This window comes from Artemia franciscana, chromosome 13 (assembly GCF_032884065.1).
Source record: "Artemia franciscana chromosome 13, ASM3288406v1, whole genome shotgun sequence".
NCBI lineage: Eukaryota > Metazoa > Arthropoda > Branchiopoda > Anostraca > Artemiidae > Artemia > Artemia franciscana.
In genome coordinates this window covers 3,198,143-3,221,682 of record NC_088875.1, presented here as the reverse complement: position 1 = coordinate 3,221,682, position 23,540 = coordinate 3,198,143, and the positions used below count along the sequence as shown (strand labels likewise).

The 23,540-nt window shown below is 35.2% G+C and overlaps 1 protein-coding gene across 1 annotated transcript in view; it reads left to right on the top strand.

The window, feature by feature from the left end:
- Positions 1-9,602: 9,602 nt before the first annotated feature.
- The window catches only part of LOC136034389 (uncharacterized), a 42,461-nt gene continuing 28,523 nt past the window's right edge, over positions 9,603-23,540 (top strand). The window contains exons 1-3 of the mRNA XM_065715535.1: positions 9,603-9,621; positions 13,411-13,828; positions 19,831-20,091. Coding sequence (XP_065571607.1) covers positions 13,427-13,828; positions 19,831-20,091 — 663 coding nt within the window. The 5' untranslated portion in view covers positions 9,603-9,621; positions 13,411-13,426. The remainder of the gene's footprint in view (positions 9,622-13,410; positions 13,829-19,830; positions 20,092-23,540) is intronic.

Sequence of the window (23,540 nt, the reverse complement as noted above, 5' to 3'; positions counted from 1 at the left end):
TTTTATTAATACAAAATATACGTAACTTCCGAATTAACTTTCGTAACGAACTTCTATATTCGTATATTTTTATTACGTATATGACGGGGTTTGCCCCCTCTTTAATACCTTGCTGTTCACATTAAAGCTTAAATTTTGTCCCAATTCTTTCAGAATGACCCGTGAATCACAAAGGCCGTTGAAGAAATAGTTAAATTACTAAGAATACTTTAGCGTAAAGAGCAGGTATTTAGGAGGAGATGAAACCCTCATAAGCGTAATAATTCCCATTTGTTTTGTTTTAATGCTGCTCCTTACTTTCAGTTGAAAAAACTCTTTTCGTATTTATCTTTTCATTGTTTTTTGTTTTAAATAATATTAGAAAATCCTGCGCCCCCTTCATGGAAATTCTCTCCTCCCATGACAAATTCTTCCATAGAACGATCCTTCCGTTTAATTCCCTCCCCTCAACCCCCCCACCCTTATCAAAGAAAAAATTCCTCTGAAAACGTCTGTACACTTCCCAATAACCATTACTATATTTAAACACTGGTCAGAGTTTGTAACTTGTAGTCCCTCCCCTGGGGACTCTGAGGGAATAAGGTGTCCTCAAAGATATAGTTATAGGTTTTTCGACTATGCTGAACAAAATGGCTATCTCAGAATTTTGACCCGTTGACTTTGGGAAAAAATGAGCGTGGGAGGAGGTCTAGGTGCACTCCAATATTTTTGGTCCTTTAAAAAGGACACTAGAACTTTTGATTTCTGACAGAATGAGCCCTCCGGCAAAATTCTAGGACCACTGGGTCAATATGATAACCCCTAAAAAAAAAAGAAAAAAAAACACGCACCCGTGATCGTTCTTCTGGCAAAAAAATATGAAATTCCACATTTTTGTAGATAGGAGCTTGAAAATTCTACAGTAGGGTTCTCTGACACACTGGATGCGATAGTGTGATTTATAACTTAGATTCTATCACTTAAGATTCTATCACTTTTGGGGGTGATTCTCCCTATTTTCCAAAATAAGGCAAATATTCTCAGGCTCGTAGCTTATGATAAGTAAGACTAAATTTGAAGAAGCTTATATATTTTAAATCAGTATCCATTTTTTAAATATTCGTTTACTATTGAGCCGGATCGCTCCTTAATACAGTTCGTTACCATGAACTGTTTGATAGATTAAAAGCAAGCGTTCTATACCGTTGATAGGAGAGCTGTAGCGAAGGTCTTATCTTTGTATGGTATTAATTTATAAGCTTTTTCCACAAATCAAATTTTTCAAAGAAAAGTAAAGAGCTCCATTAAGCCAAGACTGAGCTAAAATAAAGTCAAATAATCTTCCAAGTGTAAACTACCACAAATCACTATCAATAAATAAATGAAACTCAAAACAAATCAAAATTACAATAAATAGTCAAGTCAAGCCCAAAACGAGCAAAAAATTAACATAAGCAGGGGTAATAACCCTAATACCTTTTCAAGACCAGAATATAATTTGCGCTTTAGTGAAAAAAAAAAAACAAACCAACAAATGACCGTGGATTGCCATTTAAATTAATATATACTGACAATTCTTCGTTAAGGTTTCGATAATTTTTCATTTATGAAAGTAAGAAAGGAAAAAACATTTGAAACGTATTTGTCAAACAGTTCGTGGCAACGAACTGTAGTAAGGAGCAACCCGGCTCAATAGCAACCAAAACTCTAAGAAATGGAATTCCGATACCAATAGCTACATCAAAAGAATCACATTTTAATGCTGATTTCAAATATATAAGTTTCATCGAGTTTAGTCTTACCCATCAAAAGTTACGAGAAAATTTGCCTTTATTTAGAAAATAGGGGAAAACACCCCCTAAAATTCATAGAATCTTAACGAAAATCACACCATCAGATTCAGTGTATCAAAGAACCCTATTGTAGAAGTTTCAAGCTCTTATCTACAAAAATGTGGAATTTAGTATTTTTTGCCAGAAGGCAGATCACGGATGCGTGTTTTTTTGTTTGTTTTTTTTTTCCAGGGGTGATCGTATCGACCCAGTGGTCCTAGAATGTTGCGAGAGGGCTCATTCTAACGGGAATGAAAAGTTCAAGTGCCCTTTTTAAGTTACCAAAAAAATTGGAGGGCACCTAGGCCCCCTCTCACGCTAATTATTTTCCCAAAGTCAACGGATCAAAATCCTGAGATAGCCATTTCATTCAGCATAGTCGAAAAACCTAATAACTATGTCTTTGGGGACATCTTATTTCCTCACAGTCCCCAGGAGAGGGACTACAAGTTACAAACTCTGACCAGTGTTTACGTATAGTAATGGTTATTGGGAAGTGTACAGACGTTTTCAGGGGGATTTCTTGGTTGGGGGGAGAGGCTGAGAAGAGGGGGATATGTTGGGGGAACTTTCCATCGAGGAATTTGTCATGGGGGAAGAAAATTTCCATGAAGGGAGCACAGGATTTTCTAGCATTATTTAAAAACAACAATGAAAAAATAAATATAAAAAAGTTTTTTCAACTGGAAGTAAGGAGCAGCATTAAAACTTAAAACAAGCATAAATTATTACGCCTATGAGGGGCTCACCTCCTTCTAATACCTCGCTGTTTACGCTAAAGTATTTTTAGTAATTTAAACTATTTATTCTACGGCTTTTGTGATTTAGGGGTCATTCTTAATGAATTGGGACAAAATTTAAGCTTTAGTGTAAAGAGCGAGGTACTGACGAGGGGGTGAACCCCCTCATATATGTAATAAAAACATGAGAATACAAAAGTTCTTTACGTAAGCTAATTTATAAGTTACGTATATCTTTTACTAATAAAAGCATTTGTAAAAAATTGAAAGTTCTAATTGCCTTTTTAAGTAACCAAAAACTCGGAGGGCAACTAGGCTTCCTACCCCCGCTCTTTTTTTCTCAAAATCATTCGATCAAAACTATGAGAAAGCCGTTTAGCCAAAAAAAATATATATGCAAATTTCGTTTTAATTATTCCTCTGCGGAGAGCCAAAATCAAGTCATACATTGATTCAAAAACGTTCAGAAATTAAATAAAATAAACAAAGTTTTTTTTAACTGAAAGTAAGGAGCGATATTAAAACTTAAAACGAACAGAAATTACTTCGTATATCAAAGGGGCTGCTTCCTCATCAACGCCCCACTCTTTACTCTAAAATTGTTTACTGTTTTAAAAAGAAGAGTTGAGAGAAAGAGTCAAACTTTGGCGTAAAGAGCGGGGCGCTAGTGAGGAAGCAGCCCCTTTCATATACGAAGTAATTTCTATTCGTTTTAAGCTTTAATGTCGCTCCTTACTTTCAGTTACAAAAACTTTGTTTTTTTAAATTTAATTTTCAGTAAAGCGCAAGTTGTGTCCGGTCTTGAGAAGGCCTAGGAGTTATTAGCCCTACTCATGTTAATTTTTGCTCGTTTTGAGTTTGGCTCGGCTATTTACTGTAATTTCTGTTCGTTTTGAGTTTTATTTATTTATTCATAGTGAGTTGTGGTAGTTTTCTGGTTGAAAGATTATTTGACTTTATTTTTGCTCATTCTTGGCTGAATGGAGCTCTTTACTTTTTTTGAAAAATTTATCTTGTGGAAAAAGTTTTTTAAACTTATTTCTGTTCGTTTTCTATTGACATAGTCTTTTTCATGAAAAAAATATTGTATATATTTTCAAATGGTTTTCTGACTTTAGGGTACATGGTATGGGTATACGAGGGCCGCCGACATGAGTAAACTAGGTCAGCCTTCCCCGTTGCCAGAGACGACAAAGAAAGTAGGAACAAAATGAAATAGTTCTTTGTTTTAAATGAATTATTCCTTGAACACTATTCAGATTGAAATTAAACGCTGAACAACCAATTTCTTACAGTCTTAAGATTGTATTAATATTTCAGTAATACATCATATCAAAAAATATGATTTCTTAATAATAATTAGCGTAACAGCTATAATATATAATTATCAATTATTAATCTTAATTTAGAACAAACTCATCGTGTCTAGTGTATTTTGCACAATAATATCTGTTTTGCGTTCAGTTTCTCATTGAAGACTCAAAAGCCATTCTAATCATTTTATCTTATGGCGTTAAACTACAACATACGTTTAAAATGCTTTAGCTTATTTAACTTTAATAAATAAAAAACTAGTAAAACTTTAAAGAATATAAATCAGTATATGTGCACTAAACTGACAATCCACAGCTATTATTTATGGCACTTGATACCTGCCAAGTGACATACAGTGATCGCAAATTCTGTCGGTCTGTCTGTCCCGGTTTTGCTAGATTAGGCACTTCCAGGTAAGCTAGGACGATGAAATTTGACAAGCGTATCTGGAGCCAGACCGAACAATTGTCGTTCTCCGATTCGACCATCTGGGGGGGGGACGGTTAAATCGGAAAAATTATAAAAAACGAGGTATTTTTTACTTACGAAAAGGATCTGGTGACATTGAGGGGAGTTGGGGGGGGGGACATAAAATTTTGGAAAACGCTTAGAGTTGAGGGATTGGGATGAAACTTTCGGGAAAAATAAGCACAAGTCCTAGATACGTGCTTAACATAACCGGAACGGATCTGCTCTCTTTACGGGAGTTGGGGGGAGGGCTAATCCTGAAAATTAGAAAAAATGAAGAATTTTTAACCTACGAAGGAGAATTGGATCTTAATGAAATTTCATATTTAGAAGGACCTCGCATCGTAACTCAGATCACTTAATTTAAACCGCGACCGGATCCAGTGGGGGGGACTGGAAATCTTGGAAATCGCTTAAAGCGGAGAGATCAAGATTGAAACTTGGTGGGAAGAATAAGCACAAGTCCAAGATACGTAACTGACATATCTGGACTGGATCCGCTCTCTTAGTGGAGTTGAAGGGGGGAGTAATTCGGAAAAATTAGAAAAAATGAGGTTACTTACGAACGGGTGATCAGATCTTAATAAATTTTGACGTTTAGAAGGATATTGTGCTCTAGAGCTCTCATTTTAAATCCTGACCAGATTTGGTGACAATGGGGGGAGTTGGAGGGGGAAACCGGAATTCTTGGAAAACGTGAAACTTGAGGTATCTTTATCCTACGAATGGGTGATCAGATCTTAATGAAACTTGATATATAAAAGGATCTTATGTCTCATTTGGCTCTGTTTTCAATTCGAATTGGATCCGGAAACATAGGGGGTTGGAGAGGGAAAACAGAAATCTTGGAAACCGGTGGATAACACTTAGAGTGGAGAGATCGGGATGAAACTTGATGGGAAGAATAAGCACAAGTTATAGATTTGTGATTGACATAATTGGGACGGATCCATTCTCTTTGGGGGAGCTGGGGGTGTTAATTTGGAAAAATTAGAAAAATTGAGGCATTTTTAACTTAAGAACGGGTGACTGGATCTTAATGAAATTTGATATTTAGAAGGAAGTCATGTCTCAGGGCTCTTATTTCAAATCCCGACCAGATCTGTTGGCATTGGGGGGAGTTAGAGGGGAAACCGGAAATATGGAAACCGCTTAGAGCGGAGAGATCGGAATGAAACTTTTTGGATAGAATAAGTAAATGACGTAGATACGTAATTGACGTAACCGTACTGGATCCACTCTCTTTGGTGGAGTTAGGGGTGGGGTTCAGTGCTTTGGCGAGTTTGGTGCTTCTGGACGCGCTAGGATGATGAAAATTGGTAGGCGTGTCAGGGAGCTGCACAAATTGACATGATAAAGTCTTTTTCCCCGATTTGATCATATGGGGGGCTGAAGGGAGAGGAAAAATTAGAAAAATTGAGGTATTTCTGTGATCGGATCTTAATCAATTTTGATATTTAGAAGAACCTCGTGACTCAGAGCTCTTATTTTAAATCCCGACAGGCATTAAGTCTCTGATTTTTCTTTTAATTCAATCTATTAATTCCTAGAATTTTGCTAGAGCTCCCATCATATGAGCTATTGGCTCTTGGATCTTCTTGCCTCGTCTCAAGTGCCATATGAGCTCTTAGCTCTTGTGTTTTAATTTTGTGCCAATAATGTTCTGGTCTTGAGGAGGTATGGGTGTTGTCAAACACATAATTTTGAGACCTTTCAACTACGCTTAACAAAATCCCTATCTCAAAATTTTGATTGGATATGTTTTGGCAATCTATAGGCATGGGGGGGGTCTGATACCCTCCAATTTCTTTAGACTAAAAACAAGAAACTAGCCCGTTCAATTTCCAATCGAATGAGCTTTTTTTTTTAATTTCTACGACAACAAAGTTTCTACGACAAAACAACGAATAATCTGAATTCGTCATTCAAAAGTCAATACGATAGCCATTTTTTAACGTCGTAATATTCCAAGTTACAATTTTCATGGACTATTTTAAACAAAATGGTTATCGCAAAATTTGGATCAGATACATTAGGGAAAAGAAGAGCTAGTTTCCCTTCGATCAATTTTTACTCCTAAAAATGGCACTGCAACTTCCGATTTCCACTTGAATGAGCCCCCTTCGAAGTTTATGCGACCATCCTTCGATAAAAACCTTATATGTCCCGTGCATAACTTAAAAACCTGTCAACCCCCTAAGTTATTGTTATCTGATCTTTGCACTATTGTTAAGAAAATGGTTATCTTAAAACTTGTGTCAGATACTTTTGGGAACAAAAGGACACTGAGGAGCTGCTTGTCCTCTGATCATTTTTCACTCTTAAAAAGGGCACTATAACTTTTAATTTCCAATTGAATGAGCCCCCCCCCCCCGAAGTTTATGCGACCACCCCTTCCATAGGAACCTTAAGCCTCCGAGGCATAACTTATAACACCTGTCCCTGGGCTCTGGGGAAATATGTCGACCCTGGCGCTTTGTTATTTGATTTTTGAAGTATTTTGAACAAAACGACTGTCTTAAAATTTTTATCGGGTGCAATGGAGAAAAGAGGGCTAGCTGCCCTCCGATAAATTTCAACTCCTGAAAAGATCACTAGAACTTCCGATTTCCGATCGAGTGAGCCCCCTCCAAGGTTTACACGAGCAGTTTTTCCATAAATACCTAATATGCCCCGGAAAATAACTTATAGCACCTGCCCCCGGGCTCTGGGGGAATGTATAGAACCTTGAATTGTCGTTATCCGATCTTTGCACTATTTTTATGAAAATAGTTATCTTAAAATTTGTATCAGATTTATTTGGGGAAAAACGGTTCTATTTGCCCTGTGATCACCATTTGACTCTTAAATATGGAACTACAACTTTTAATTTCTAATCAAATAAGCCCCCTCTGAAGTTTATGCGACAGCCCCTTCCATAAAAACCTTAAATGCCTCCAATACGTAACTTACAAAACTTGCCCCTGACCTATGGGGGATTTTGAACAAAACTGCTACCTCAAAATCCAGTCGCATGGATTTGGGGAAAGAGGTTGTGTGGGAGGCTAGTTGTCTTCCGGTCACTTTTGACTCTTAAAAATGGAACTAGAACCTTCATTTTTTCCAATTGAATGAGCCCCCTCCGACGTTTCTACGACCAGTCCCTCCATAAAACCTCGTATGCCTTCAGGGCACAATGTACAACATTTGTTCCTGGGGGGTATCGACCTCAAAGTTGTTTTTGCTATCTGATCTTTGGACTCTTTTTAACAAAATGGTTATCTCAAAATTTCGATCTTCAAAATGGCTATCTTTAAAATTCAGACGTATTTGGGGAAAAAAGACGTTGAGGGCTATTTGCCCTCCGATGACTTTCGGCTCTTAGAAAGGAACTAGAATGTCTAATTCCCAATTAAATAAGCCGCGTCTGAAGTATATACGACTAGTCCTTCCGTAAAAGCTTTGTATACCCCCGTGGAACAGCTTAAAACATCTTTCCCAGGCTCTGGGGGGCTGTATTGACCCTACAGTTTTTCTCTCTTGATCTTTAGACTATTTTTAACAAAACAACTATCTCTAAATTTTTCTCTGATGCATTTGGGGGAAAATGGCGGGGGGGGGACTAGTTTTTCTCCAAATACTTTTGTCTATCATGTCGCACTTTTCTTTGCACCAGATATGTTAAATTTCTAACATTTTCTAATAATTAAAACTATTATTTGTATTTTTTTTTCTTTTCTGATTCATCGCAACTTATTTTGGACGAAGTAAAAAGCCATATGGGTAACAAAGGGCTTGAGCGTGCAATAAATCCTTATTTTCATATTGGACTAATTAGCGCAAGTAGTAGGGTTCTCTGAAAATATTTTCTTCTTATTGAATCCCGATCTTAAATATCATTGTTTGAAAAATTGATAGAACTGATGATGATAGTAACCTAAAAACAACGAAAAGACAACTTTTATAACTAATTTGCTGTTTTTCATACTCATTCCCATGTCATGAAGTTATTAAATACTCTGAAATGATGAATTAATGATGGCGAATCTACTAGCTGGTAGGGAATGTGCTTTCTTGTTAATTGAAACCAAAAGTATTTCTATAAATCTAAGCACAAAGCATGTGATCAGGCAAAAGTATCAAGCAAAGGGGTGCCTATTTTCAGAAATCATGCTTACCAAGTGCCACAAAGCAAGCCTGGCAGAATTGTGCCAAGATTTAAAGAAACTGTGTCAAGCGTCGCTGAGCTTTGAAGTGCACGTGGCATTTTCAAATGTAAACAAGGTAGCAGAAAGGGGTACTCCCTATAAAAGAGCATGTCAAGACCAAAAGATTTTACCTTCTTCCTTTTAAAAGAATCAGCTGCATTATGTTCCTAATTGAAATCAGGAGATTTTTTGTAATGAATAGAAGCTATGGTATTTAATTAGACACTGCACCCCCCAGATTTTGTACTTGCATACTCTCACATTTATGTAATCATCCAAAGTGTAATTTATGATTGGCAGGCCCAATATGAGAAAAGAAAAGTTCTCGAATTTTTTATTCCCTATAATGATAAAAGGATTTTGAAAGTCATGATTAATACACTAAAAAAAGAAACTAAATTTTTAGACTATTCCTTGTTGCTCACATTCGTGCTAACAGATTTGCTTAAGTAGAGATCGACCCATTAATAGGAACCGGTGTCGCAACCAGATCTTTAAAGAAATGAAAATAATCTCTTTTAGTGATGGTGCACCTTCTAACTTATAAAAAATCAGAAATTGTTGAAGTCCTTTTCATAATGTCTACTGATGAATTTTTAGACAAATTAAGTTTCGTCTAGATGCCTAATTTGGGTGATTTAAAGTGACTAACGATCAAGAACTATGTTGAAACACTGTGGTATTGATACGTGTAAATTCAAAAACGAAGGTTCTGTTTCGTCAGACTTTTATGACTGAAACGACAAAAGTATACCAAAGTAGTAAGCAAATTTTTGATCTCTTCTAAAATTACAGAGAAAAATTAGCATAAATTCCTTATGAGGGCCTTCTTGCTATCTTAGAAAGTAGCTGATTCAGGTGAACAGAACTTTCAGAAGTGAATCCAGGGCCTAAAGTAGGCTTTGCCACAGTAAAGTTTACCAAGCTACTGTTTCTATCCCTTTGTTATTTTTAGCTTAAAAGAATGCATAGATGACATGCTTATATAGGTTTTGATAAAAACTTTTTATTTTTTTAGGTAGGCTATTCATTGGCTTTGGTTTTGGAAGTGTAATTCCTCTTGTTTCAGCAGAATATTAAGCCATATCTAAGCTTTTTGGGGTAAATATTTTATCATTTTGGGGACCATGACTGATTTGCAGACAAGATGAATTCTCTAGGCTACTCAATTACCTTTATAGCCCTACACTCTTTCCAAATCAAATAAATTTTAATTCAATTGAAGATACCTCTCCCACCTGATGGTCCCATATATAGTACTAATAATATCTTTCTTTTTTACTTTTAAATGGCCATGTGGTATAGCTCCTACATTAAACCAGTTATCTTCTCAGTCCAGAGTTAATTTCCATCTCTGATTGATTATTGTATTTAGAAAGATGATAGAAAAAGGTATTATATAGTGTTTTAACATTTTCCCTATTTCAGTTATGGAATTTTGCATATATTTATCCAGTTTGTTAGCCTATCATTTTAGTGGTTAAGCACTCTCAAAGGAAACATGTCAAATAAATAAAAGTAATGCCATTAGATTCCTTTTTTCCAAGCATCATAGTTGCTGTTTTAACATTGTGCCTTATAGTGCAAGATATAGCTCTAGCATCTGTGTAAAACTATGGTAAAGGTAGGCTACTGATGACTTGACAGTTTCTGTAAAAAATGCTATTTCTTCTTTAGAAGACTTAGTTTAAATATTTTTGGTTTGAAAAGGAATTCAGTATATAGGAAAAACATCAATGGATCTAACTGTTTGATTAGAAGTTTGAAGTTCTGTCAGAAAAGGATACAAAACTAAGATATTCTGAAATTGGAGCATTTCACCTACAAATTCAACAGAAAAAAAAAGTTTATCTGTTTTTGATGCAAGTCAGAACCCAATTCAACACATGTCAAAATACCTTGGGAATGCTTATGGGGGGATCCTGGTGCATTCAACATGCTTATTCTTTTTACTTCATTTTGTTGTTTCTTTTCATTTTTTTTCCATTATTTTGATATTATTTATTGAAAGTATTTAATAAATTTGTAAATAACTTATATTTTTCCAGATTTTAAAAACAACTATTAGCTTAGAAAATTATCATAGGAAGTAAATTCTAATTTGGTTCTAGCTAAACTATGGATCCTGTATCTTGAACAAAGCTATACAGTACCTCCAACTTATTATCAATATGATATGAGATTCAAATAAAAGTCAAACTTGTCTCAAAACTAATATATTTATTATAATCAAGGAGTTACAATAACTACATTGAGAGAATTTGCCTTCTTGGGCTCCAGTACACAAACTTTTAGCACTATTTAGATTAATATTTTATTAATTAAAATCCTTAACTCACTCTAGGCTCTAGAGTATCAATACCAGTTTAGTTAACTTATGGAAAATCCATCTGTCAAAATCAATTTAATCTTGAAATTTGACAAATCAACTCCAAATTAATCTCTTTTTTACCACAATAAAGCATATAATACAGTACTTACAAAACAATCCAGAATGCAGTTCAGAAGTGAAGTTAGGTTAATCATAATGAAATATACCAAAACATAATACTTTAGTAACAAAAGTTTGGAAACTACTGCAGAATTATGGAAAGCAGGCCACCCAGAATGCATTATATTAAATATCAAACCTAACCACCTCTACATATTAAATATTTAATTAAAATATAACTGCATTGTAGTTTATTTCACCAAAGAACCAGCTAATTATAACCAAATTGAAGAGAAAACCAGTTCAGTCAGATTAAACAAAGCAAACTTCTTGAGTTTGCTCTGGATTGTTAACAAGTATATCAGGATCTTCTAAATTTGCCAAGTTCTGAATCTAAATTTGCCATGATCTGAAAGACTTTAACCATCACATAAAATTTCAAGCTCATCAACAGCAGATTCCAAGGTGCTCTGGTTGGTTTAACATCTTTATAAAATTATAGTCTTAAGTACTTTGTTTGGACCTTTGAGATTTTTTTAACTTTTTGTGCTTCAATGTTTTTTTGAGTTTCAGTCAAATTCAAATTTTCCTTTTGGTCTTCCCATGTGAATTTTTTCTGGGTAGAGCCTTGGGATAAGGCCAGACATCATCCAAGGACAAACAAGCAATGAGTCCTTACCATTTTGGGAAAAATGGATAAATGTGCCTATTTTTAAAGGAAGTAGATGGACTGGCTACATTGTTGGATGTTGAGGGCATAACAAAGAATCCTGCCAACTATCTGATAGATCATTTAATGTCTTTGGATTTTGTCAAGGCATTTCATTGTTTGGAACTAACATTGGCCTGCTTTCTAAATTATTCACAAGGTGATCTGTAACATTTCAAGGTAAAAATTTATCAGAAAATATATATTCATTCAGTGGATCTATTTTTGATTTTCTAAACCCTCTGAGAATCCACAACACAGAGCTGAAATATTCAGATTTTTTTTGTTACTGTTGGTTTTTTTTTGTATTTTTGTTCCACTGCTTTATTCAAATTAGACCCATTTTTTCTCTCAAAAATCATTTGTAAATGGAAAAATAGTGTGGTCTAAGAAATTACTTATATCATCACCAAAAGCATATTGATTTTATTTCTCACATATCTTTCACTTAAATTGCCCATTTTTTTTCCTAGTTATGTTACAAATAGGCAAATTTTAAACAAAACTTTCTTAATCTGTCTCTGCATATTCTCATAAATTGAACCTCAATTATACTTTTTACACAGAAATATACCCAAGAGATGGAAATAGGTTTCTAAAAAGGAAAATAATATTTATTGTTTTGTTCTTCTAATAACTCTTATGGTTTATTTTCATTGATGATCCTTTGTTAGCCATTTGCAAACTATATTGGTAATAAAACTTTTGTTTTTCAATAAAAATGTGCAACTATTTGGTAATAAATTAAAGAATTGTAACTTAAGAATTTGTTTTATATAACAATCCCACTTTTCTTTTACTCTCCTTTCATGATCATTCATTTTTAATGTATATTAATCACTTACTTATTTAATCCTCATGCCAGGGTGGTATTGATAGTGTAGTCAGCCTTCTTCACATTGAGCAGTCAGTAGAAAGGGCCTTGCATCTGACAGTCTTGTCAAGGAATGTTGCAAAACTGTCATTCTACTGGAATTCAGAACGTCACCTTGGACATTTCCAGTGTTGGCAGGCACCTTCAAAATTGTACACTTGAAAGCTTGGTGTAGAAAGAGTGACTGGGAAGTCATGCTTCACAGGTGACCATTGCTGACAGTCTTTCTGTCAGATTCCCCCAATTCCCCAGAGCTACTTAGATTGAAGAGTAGTGAGACAGGGCTGAATTTACAGGCCAAGTCAGCTTTGTGCAGCAGGACAAACAGACTGAGGCTCTAAAGACCTTTATTTTGGAAGCTCGTTTGAGCATTGGCTTCTTCCAAATATGGCTCAGCCAACAAACAGAGGTCCTGGCTAAGTGGGTAAATAAACTTTGTGGTCAATGTAGCCATCCAAAGATATAATAGAACCAAGGTTACTGAAATGGTTAACCACTTCAATTTTGTTTCCAGTGATTGAGTATTTGGATTTGTTGCCATCAGACTTTGGCTGCACAATCATGACTTTATTCTTGTGTTATCCCCTAGTTATATTCATTTCTGCATCTGTATATTGTTTAGAGATCAAGAAAGGTGGCTGAACAAATTCTAATATTTTAGGGATTCATATAATACTGAATGAAAATTGTATCCAAGGACACAAATCCAAGTTTTCGAAAGTGTACATGGGATAGGAGGTTGTTTCAGGCTTTTTTTGTTAAGAAATTTCTTTTACAAATGGGTTATTTAAATTCTTGACAAACAAATTTTCAGTCTCAGCTGATGTAGCCTAATTCTTTTATTCGTTTAATATATGGATTATTGTTTCATTGCAGTTTCTTTGAAGGAATAATGGCAACACTGACTTTTACAATTTCATTGGCAACTCTCTTATTTTCCTGTGTGCAAATGTCAACATCAATTGAATATAATGAAGATTTTATTGATCCTTTTGACATGGGTAGTTACAACCCAAGTATGAAATATAGAGAGCATAACAAAGTAAAAAGACTGGAAAGAAAGCCAAAAAATTACTTTAATGAAGATTTTCCTGGTGATGAAGTGATAGAAGTAATTGAGAAGAAGGAAGCATGGAAAGTGTGTAGTGACTGTGGAGTTGTTACCAAGGAAAATGAAATTGCCATTTTTGATAATAAGGATACTTCAAAGAAGAGCCTAGAGGAGGAAGAGAATATTGCTAGAACTTACATGAGAAGAACTGTCATTTCTTTGTTAGAAGCAATCAATTTGAAGGTAGTAACTAATCAAGGCTAATTTTATTTTGTAATTTAAAATTAGAAAATTTCAATTTGATCTGAATTTAATTTTGATTATTAATTATAATGATTAATATTTAGGAATTTCATTTAAGCAATTTTACTCTTCATCTAGGAAGGGTTAAAATTTTATGATACAAAGTTTTTCTGTTTTTTTTTTCAGATAAATTTTTTAGAAACTAATTGATATTCAAAAAGCTAGTAGAATTTTTGAACTCTAATTTTTTAGGTTTTAATTCAAATTTTAGAATAAATGATTATGATCTTAAAAAGGGGGTAAAGATTATTTTCCTGTATTTCCATAGTAAAAGTATGCTTCAATTAAATCATTTTCAATGGCATCAGTTGGGGGAAGAGACTTTGCTCCTCTGTATTTTTCTCTTATCCCTTATGTTTCACTTTTAACCCCATAAATGCCTTTTCTTAGGTATTTTCATAAAAAACAGCAGTTCTGTGATTTTTATTGAAAAAACAACAAACTTGTCGGCCACCCTAAATGTTTGGGAACTGACCCCAATGATTGTTTAGCATCTCTGACGCATTTTTGCATGGCATTATTCACATTATTCTATAAGTATCTGTCAGAAACAGAACTTCTGAAGAGATTAGTAACATCACCATATTAAATTAGAAGTATTAAAAAACAGGTACACCTTTTAATAAGAAACTGAACTTTGAAAGAAACAACAACAAAATTTATGCTCAGATAATAATGACTTGAATTGACTTACTCACTTGACTTAAGTCTCCTGCTCAGCATAGAGAGTGACGTCTGCCTCCTCCATCTGCTTTGGTCCATGGCGAGTATTTGCTCTTTGCCCTGTCTGATGTTTGCCATCATCGAGAACTTAGACAGGCTGTTAGACCAACGTTTCTTCAGTCGGCCGCGAGGTCGCTTCCAACCGGCTTTGATAGGGTCGAAGTTGTAGATCATCTTTGTTGGTAGATGTGGTGGCATTCAAAGCAGGTGCCCGAACCATCGTGTGGTTTTCTCGGCTGCTTGAGTAAAAAACCGAGACTGCTTTCTGAGCTGCAGAAGCTTCTCATTGCTGATGAAGTCAGTCCATTGTAGGCCCTCAATCCTCCTCGGGCTCTTTGCATGAAATACGTTGATTTCTTGAGGGTTGCAGATGATGCTTGCCATGTCTCAGCTCCATAAAGCATCACAGAGCCAACTAGAGCATTGAAGATCTGCAGTTTCATTGTACGGCTGGTGTTCGGTTTTTGCCAGAGGTGACGAATCAGTCTGCCCGTGACAGAAGATGCTTTGGATAATCTCGCAGTTTCGGGAGAAGCAAGCCATTCGAAGAAATTATGGAGCCCAGGTAGGTGAAGTCTTGAACAACTTTGATGCCAGTGGTGCCGCCCAGGCTAACTGAAGAGTTAACAGTAGGAGAAGACGGGTCTATGGCCATAATTTTAGTTTCGTTCCAGTTTATATGCAGTTCTATTTTGGCAGCCTCTTCTCCTAGAATTTGGAGCGCTTCCAGCAGCTGCTCCATAAGTCCGCCAGAATGGCCAAGTCATCGGCAAAATCAATATCTGTGATGCCACTATCTCCAAATTCGAGCCCAAAGCTGAGACGTGAAGTGTTTTTTGTCATAGTGCAATCTACAATGACATTGAATAGCTCTGGAGCCACTGCACATCCTTGGTGCACCCCTGTCGTGATTTGAAAGAACAGGCTACACCTACCATTTACTTGTACACAGCTCTCTGTCCCATGGTGCAGCGCCTTGAGAAGTCTGCAATATTTCTTGGGTAGGCCAGTCAACTCTAGAATCTGCCAAAGAGCTTCTCGATCGACTGAGTCAAATGCAGCATGGAAGTCGACGAAGGCAATAAATGCTTTCTGTCGGAACTCTGTGGCCTTCTCTACTATTTGTCAAATTGTGAAAAACTCTTCAATGGCTGAACGGTCCGTCATAAAACCAGCTTGCTCTGGTTGCCGGATTTTTCGAATGATGTTCCAACATCAATCCAGCAGAACTATTGAAAACAGTTTGCCAGGGACTGACAGTAGGGTTATTCCCTGGTAGTTGGAGCAGTCGCTTCTTGAGCCTTTCCTCTTCCATAAGGGGATGATGACACCCTTCTGCCAATCCTTGGGAATTATCTCTGTTTGCCAGATTGTGGAGAAACAGGAGCAATGCAGGACCTCCATATTTTAGCAGCTCTGAGCTTAAGCCGCAGACCAGCAGCTTTATTATTCTTGGGCCTTTTTACTGCATATGCCATATCTGAGGGGCTGAAAGGCTCATCTGGAGGAGCATCTGTTTGAGGTCTTTGACTGCAAGGTTGGCTGGGACTATCATTAGAAGGCATAGAAGGGCTAGTATTGTTGAGGAGCGAACAGAAGTGGTCCTTCCACTGCTCAAGACAAGAACCATCAGAAAGAAGTGTGCCATCCCTAGACAGGACAAATAATTCGACTTCACATTTGGAAGCCTTTATATACCAGAGGAAAGAGGAAAAAATATAAGAAGCACTAGTTTAAACAAATTAACGTCTACATAAAAGATGGGAAAAATAAATGCTTTACAATAAAAAAAAACACAAATAAAACAAGAAAAACTCACATATGACAAATTATAATTGCTGTTCTTAAAACAATGCCAATGTGATAACCACAAAAACAAGACAGGGTGCTTTATCTATCCATAGGATGGATAGAGGATGGATCGCATCCTATCCCTAGCATGGATAGGATGAGAGGGGGATGGATAGATAAAGCACCCTGTCTTGTTTTTGTGCTTATCACATTGGAATCACATGGTTCGTGGTAACAAACTATAGTAAAGAGCAACCCGGCTTAATAGTAAACAAAACTCTAAAAAACGGAATTTTGACACTAAAAGATACATCAAAAGAATCTGATTTTTATGCTGATTTTAAATATGTTATTTTCATCAAATTTAGTCCTTGTCATCAAAAGTTACAAGCCTGAGAAAATTTGCCTTATTTTGGAAAATAGGTGAAACACCCCCTAAAAGTCATAGAATCTTAACAAAAATCACATCATCGCATTTAGCGTATCAGAGAACCCTGCTGTAAAAGTTTCTAGCTCCTATTTACAAGAATTTGGAACTTCGAATTTTTTGTCAGAAGACCAATCATGGGTGTGTGTGTGTTTTTTTTTTCAAGGGGTCATCTTATCGACCAAGTGGTCCTAGAATGTCGCAAGAGGGTCCATTCTAAAGAAAATGAAAAGTTCTAGTTCCCTTTTTAAGTGACCAAAAAAATTGGAGGGCAGCTAGGCCCCCTCCCACGCTCATTTTTTCCCAAAGTCAATGGATCAAAATTTTGAGATAGCCATTTTGTCCAGCATAGTCGAAGATCATAATAACTATGTCTTTGGGATGACTTACTCCACCACAGTCCCAGGGGGAGGGGCTGCAAGTTACAAATTGTGACCAGTGTTTACATACAGTAATGGTTATTGGGAAGTGTACAGACTTTTTTTTACGGGGGATTATTTTGGTCTTGGGGAGAGGGGTTGAGGGGAGGGGCTATGTGGGAGGATCTTTCCTTGGAGGAATTTGTCATGGGGAAAGAGAAATTCAGTGAAGGGGTGCGGGATTTTCTAGTATTATTAGAAAAAAAAAACAATGAAAAAATAAATATGTAAAAGTTTATTCAACTGAAAGTAAGGAGCAGCATTAAAACTTAAAACGAACAGAGATTATTCCGCATATGAGGGGCTTCTCTCCTCCTAAATACCTCGCTCTTTACGCTAAAGTATTTTTAGTAATTTCAACTATTTATTCTATGGCCTTTCTGATTCAGGGGTCATTCTAAAAGAGTTGGGACAAAATTTAAGCTTTAGCGTAAAGAGTGAGGTATTAACGAGGGGACAAACCCCCTCATATACATAATAAAAATATAAGAATATAAAAGTTCGTTACGTAAGTTGATTCTTAAGTTACGTATATTTTTTACTAATAAAAACGTTCGTTAAAAATTAAAAGTTCTAGTTGCCTTTCCAAGTAACCGACGAATTGGAGGGCAACTAGGCCTACTCCCCCACCCCTTTTATCTCAAAATGGTCTGATCAAAACTAAGAGAAAGCCATTTAGCCAAAAAAGAATTAGTATGCAAGTTTCATTTTAATATTTTATGTGCAGAGAGCCAAAATTGAACATGCATTGATTCGAAAACATTCAGAAATTATATAAAAAACTAGTTTTTTTTTAACTGAAAAGTAAGGAGCGACATTAAAACTTAAAACGAATAGAAATTACTCCGTGTATGAAAGGGCTGTTCCCTTCTCAACGTCCCGCTCTTTACGCTAAAGTTATTTACTGTTTAATAAAGTAGGATTGAGAGAAAGAGTCAAACTTTAGTGTAAAGAGTGAGGGATTGCAGAGGTGACAACCCATTTCATATATGGAGTAATTTCTGTTTGTTTTAAGTTTTAATGTTGCTCCTTACTTTCAGTTTAAAAAAATAGTTTTTTTATTTAATTGTTTTAAGAACAGCAATTATAATTTGTCATATGTGAGTTTTTCTTGTTTTATATGTGTTGTTTTTTTTTATTGTATAGCATTTATTTTTCCCGTCTTTCACATAGATGTTAATTTGTTTAAACTAGTGCTTCTTATATTTTTTCCTCTTTCCTCTGGTATATAAAGGCTTCCAGATGGTAAGTCAAATTATTGCATGATTGTAAGTAACCCTGTTACCTTTTGCGTCATGATACGCTATAATTGACCTTGACGCCAGAGGTACTGCACTGAATATTTTATTGTTTTATGTGGCTTGCCTCCCCTATCTCCTATGAAGTAAATAAGCCTCTGCAGATTTGGAGTGGCACTAGTACGCCCCAGATTGAAATAGCTTTTGCATCTGCATAACCATTTGCCTTTGTAAATGTGTCTTACCATTAACTTACTATGAACATATGTGTCACCATGTGTCATAACCATTTGCCTTTGTAAATGTGTCTTACCATTAACTTACCATCAACATGTGTCTTACCATGTGTCATAACCATTTGCCTTTGTAAATGTGTCTTACCATTAACTTACCATCAACATGTGTCTTACCATTTGTCATAACCATTTGCCTTTGTAAGATCTGCAAGTGTTTGTTGACTAAGATGCACAAGAGGAATCTTTCATTTTCAGCTCATTTTTGTATAAGAGTATAAATCACCCTTATATTTTGTGGATCATGATCCCAGTTTCTTTTTGAAGTGGCAAAATATAACCAATTTATTAATTCTGTACATTTGCAGGAGTATTGCACAAATATAATTCGACGCAGAGGAGAGAATGGACCCCCACCCTTCTGAGATTTTTAAGCACTGTCCTTGATCTAACCTCCTAACTCATAACAAATATAACTCAACCTTAATCTAACGTAATAACTGACGAGAATTTAAATCCTATTAAAATTCTGGTTTATTTTAGAAAACCATGCCTGTATACTGGGGGGGGGGGGCAAATCCTCATTGAGATTAGTTCAAGGGACCCAATCAGAAAGATCAAAGATCTACACCCAACATGATAAAATTCTTATGCCCCTCCCAAGAAAAGTACGTCCCAATGGTTATACGTATTTGCACTTGAAGCTTGAAGTTTTCTACATTCTTAGAAGTGTTTTTTTATTTATATAGTAAATATAGTAAAACTTATAGTAATATATAGTAAGTATAGTATATTAAATATTTAATAATATATATTATTTTATAATTTAATAATAATAATTTAAATATTTAATAATATAATTTTAATATAACAATATTAAATAATTAAATTTATAAAATAATACTATACATAAAATTAAATTTAAATTATATTTAAATTATAAATTATATATAAAATTAAAATTAAATTATTATATATAAAATATTAAATATAAAATAATATTAAATAATATTAAATAATTTAGTAAAATAATTTAAATAATTTAATAATATAAATATAAAGTATATTAAATATAGTAAACTTGCAATTGTTGTTGCTTTCCTTTTTTCAGTCTGACGATCACCTTACAGAAGCTCGACTTTCTCCAGTGATTGTGAATCTTAACAAAAATTCATTAAAATTGTTGTCAGATTTTGCTAAGGATGGTACAAAGATTCCCCTTGTTGACATTGACAGGATACTTTCTAACGCATTCTCTGAAGGGGATGACTGTATGCTCCGGAAGAAGTATTGTTTGGAGATTGACACTTGGAGAAATTTCTTCTTGTCATTCAAAAGGCTTTGCATTGATGTGGCTGTGAATAATTTAGATGTAAATATTGCATTCTTTTTTGATTTTTAATTTTATCCTTTAATGTTTTGCTTTTTTGACTGGCTGTATTGATTTAGCTTTTATCGCTAAATATTCTTTGGAAAAAAGAACTTTTTGGTATGAAAAAAAAAAGAACTTTTTGGTATGGATAAAAAGAACATGGCTATGGTCAACGAGAAATTACAAGTCTAATTTGCCTCAAAACCTTCCCCTCCTCCCTCACAACGCTGAATCTTGATATTTCTCAAACTTCCAACTTCAAACACTTGCACATTTTTTTTTTGAAATCTAGTTAAAAATTTACTTAATTGCCGGGTCAGCCCAATTATTTTCTGAAAGAATCTTAATTTTTTTATAGCTTTTTGGGAAAAATCAATTCATATTGAAAAGCAGACATTATTTTCTGGTGGGAGGTGATTATGTCTCTTAAAATTTTCTCGTAAATTTGTTCAGTACAGCCATGTATACATAATTGTGGTTTTGGAAAATCCGTTCAAATAATTCAAAAATGGTTTTGGAAACACAGCAAGAACATAGACGAGTTACAGAAATAATAGGTACATTTTGAGAAATATCAAGATTCAGTGCGTGTAAGGGAGGAGGGGAGGGTTTTAAGGCAATTTAGACTTGCAATTTCTCACTGTCCTTAGTGAATTCGAACCAACAGTGAAAGGTTAGATTTTAATTGCTTAATTTTGGAAGTCCGTATCTAGGAACTTAATCTATAAATTCATTCCACAGTTTTTGCTTTATTTCGATATAAAAGAAAAATACCCAAAATAATAAGCACCAAACCCAAAAATAGCACCAACCCAAAAAATAATGTGTATATTAAAAAAGAATAGCTTAAAACTAGCTCCTTCACAGGGCTCAGGCTACAACAGAAACTGAAAATTGAAAAGAAATCGAACAATAGAAAACAACTCACGATGAGAAAGAATAATCTATAGAATAGTCAGTTGATGACAATAATGTTTCAGATTATTGATGTATATAAAAATGTCTCTCTTTTTGTGTTTTTTTTTTATGTTTTTAATTAAACAGAGACCTCTTGTTACTTGCAAAAAAAAACACATGCAATTTGGTATTTTCTCGTAACAAAATAGGAAAAAGTTTAACTCAGAACCGTAAAAAACGGTTAGGCAGCAACAAAAACTGAAACGAAATGTAAAAAATAAAAAAATAAAATAAAAAACGCATCAAAAATTAGTTTATATTAATTTTTGTTACCTTTCCACGAGTCAGAAAAACATTTGGGGGGGGGGTCAAAGCCCCTACCCCCTGGATACGGGCTTGATCTGGAAATATTTTAGAAGTATTTGCGCATGTTTTGAACTCACTTTCAACATGTATTTCACTAAAAAAAAAAGATTTTTCACGTAAAATAACGGTCAGGCAGCAATAAAAACTAAAAAGAAATGTAAAAAATCACAAAAAAAATTAGAAAACGCATCAAAAATTAGTTTATATTAATTTTTGTTACGTTTCCACGAGTCAGAAAAACACTGGGGGGAGGGGCAAACCCCCTGCCCCCTGGATACGGGCTTGATCTGGAAATATTCTAGAAATATCTGTTCATGTTTTGGACTCATTTTTAACATGTTTTCACTAAAAAAAACTTTTCCACGTAAAAAAAAACAGTCAGGCAGTAACAAAAATTCAAAAGATATAACGAAAAGAGAAATTACCAATGTAACAGCACAAATACATTAAAAAAAAAGGAGACAGAAGGAGAAAAGGAAGACTGTTTTCCTAAATTAGTGATTAATATAGACCAGCACTTGAATGAGGCCTTAACCCTACTCATCCATACAATCACATAGGTCTGTAAAAAATCACAAAACTCTTGTTTTGTGTGAAAAAGAGCGACTAGTGCTTGAAGATACCTTTGATGTGAAGGAGGATTTATTTTATGAGGAAAAATTAGCGTCAGTACTAGAAGCATTAAAACAAATAATAAGGCCCCAGGTGCTAATACTGTGGTAAATGAGTTTCTTAAATATGATGGCTCTGAGGTTAGAAATAAGTTACTGAAGATTACGAATATTCTTTTTGAAAAGGGGAACCACCTAGCGATTTTAGGAAAACTCGAATTGAACCACTGTATGAGAAAGGTCATAAGAGTGAGTGTGTAAGTATCGAGGCTTTAGCCTGATCTCTGTTGGTACCAAATTACTTGGTAATTTTATTCTTTTTAGACTGAGAGATGCTGTAGGCAAAGTTTTAAGAAAAGAAAAGTGTGGTTTTAGAAAGGATAGAGGATGTGTCGACCGAATTTTCACTCTTAGGTTAATAATTGAGACGTGCCTGGGTTTTCAAACACTTTGGTCCTCAGTTTTATAGCTTATGAGTAAGCGTTCGATTCTGTTGATAGAACAGTTTTAGCGAAGATCGTATCCTTGTATGACATACCAGACAAGTACATGAAAGTGATAAGTGCTATATACGAGAATACCTCTGCTGCGGTTAAGGTAGGAAATACGGTTAGCAGCTGGTTTCGTATTAAATCATGGATCATTTTGACGGACTTTGTCTGAAGCAGCACAGAAAGGCAATGGGATTACACGGAATCAAATGGGAAGGAAAAGCTTTCCTGGACATAGATTATGCTGATGGTTTAAGAACTTTGCTAAACTATGCTGATGAATGAATGAACTTTTAAAGGTTTTGCGAGTTCAGGGTACTAGAATAGGTTTGAAAATTTATGTAAAGAAGACTAAGTGGCTAAGGCTAGGAATAAGTGTAGATGAAAAGGTGACGTTGAGTAACGAAAATATTGATTAGATGGACAGCTTCACTTACCTTGGTAGCATTATTAATAAAGACAGTGAGAGCAGTGTAGATGTTAATAGCATAATAGACAAGGATCAGGGTATTTTTTTCACAGTTAAAAAAATGTTTGGCAGAATAGGAAGATTTTTGAATAGGAAGAATAGGAAGCCTGCTAACCAAGATTAGAATATTGGAAGCTACGGTGGTGACAGTGGCCATATATGGCTCTGAAGCGTTGGTGCTCTGAAAAGCGGATGAAAATTTGCTAGATGTTTTCCAGAGAAATTCCCTACGGATTGTTCTGTGTACCCGACTGCCTGACCGTAGTTCAAACAGTAGGCTGTGCAAAAAATAGGATTCCATCCCACTTTCTAGGGCTGTAATAAGAGAAAGTTTGAGATTGCTAGGGCACGTTCTGCGGATAAAGAATGACAGATTGTCAAAGAATGTCTTTTTCGGCCAACCGTATAGGGCTAAACATAAAGCAGTCGCCCTCGTCTGGATTGGGAGGATGTCATAAAGAAACATTTAAACGTAATGGGTACTGCCTGTGATGGTGTAAAGAAGGAGGTTTCGAATGGATTGGGATAGAGAAGGAACGTGCGTAGCTGTGTTGACCTCCGGTGGCTTGGTCCCGCAGTGAGTTATTACTAGTAGTAGTAGTAGTGATTGGGGAA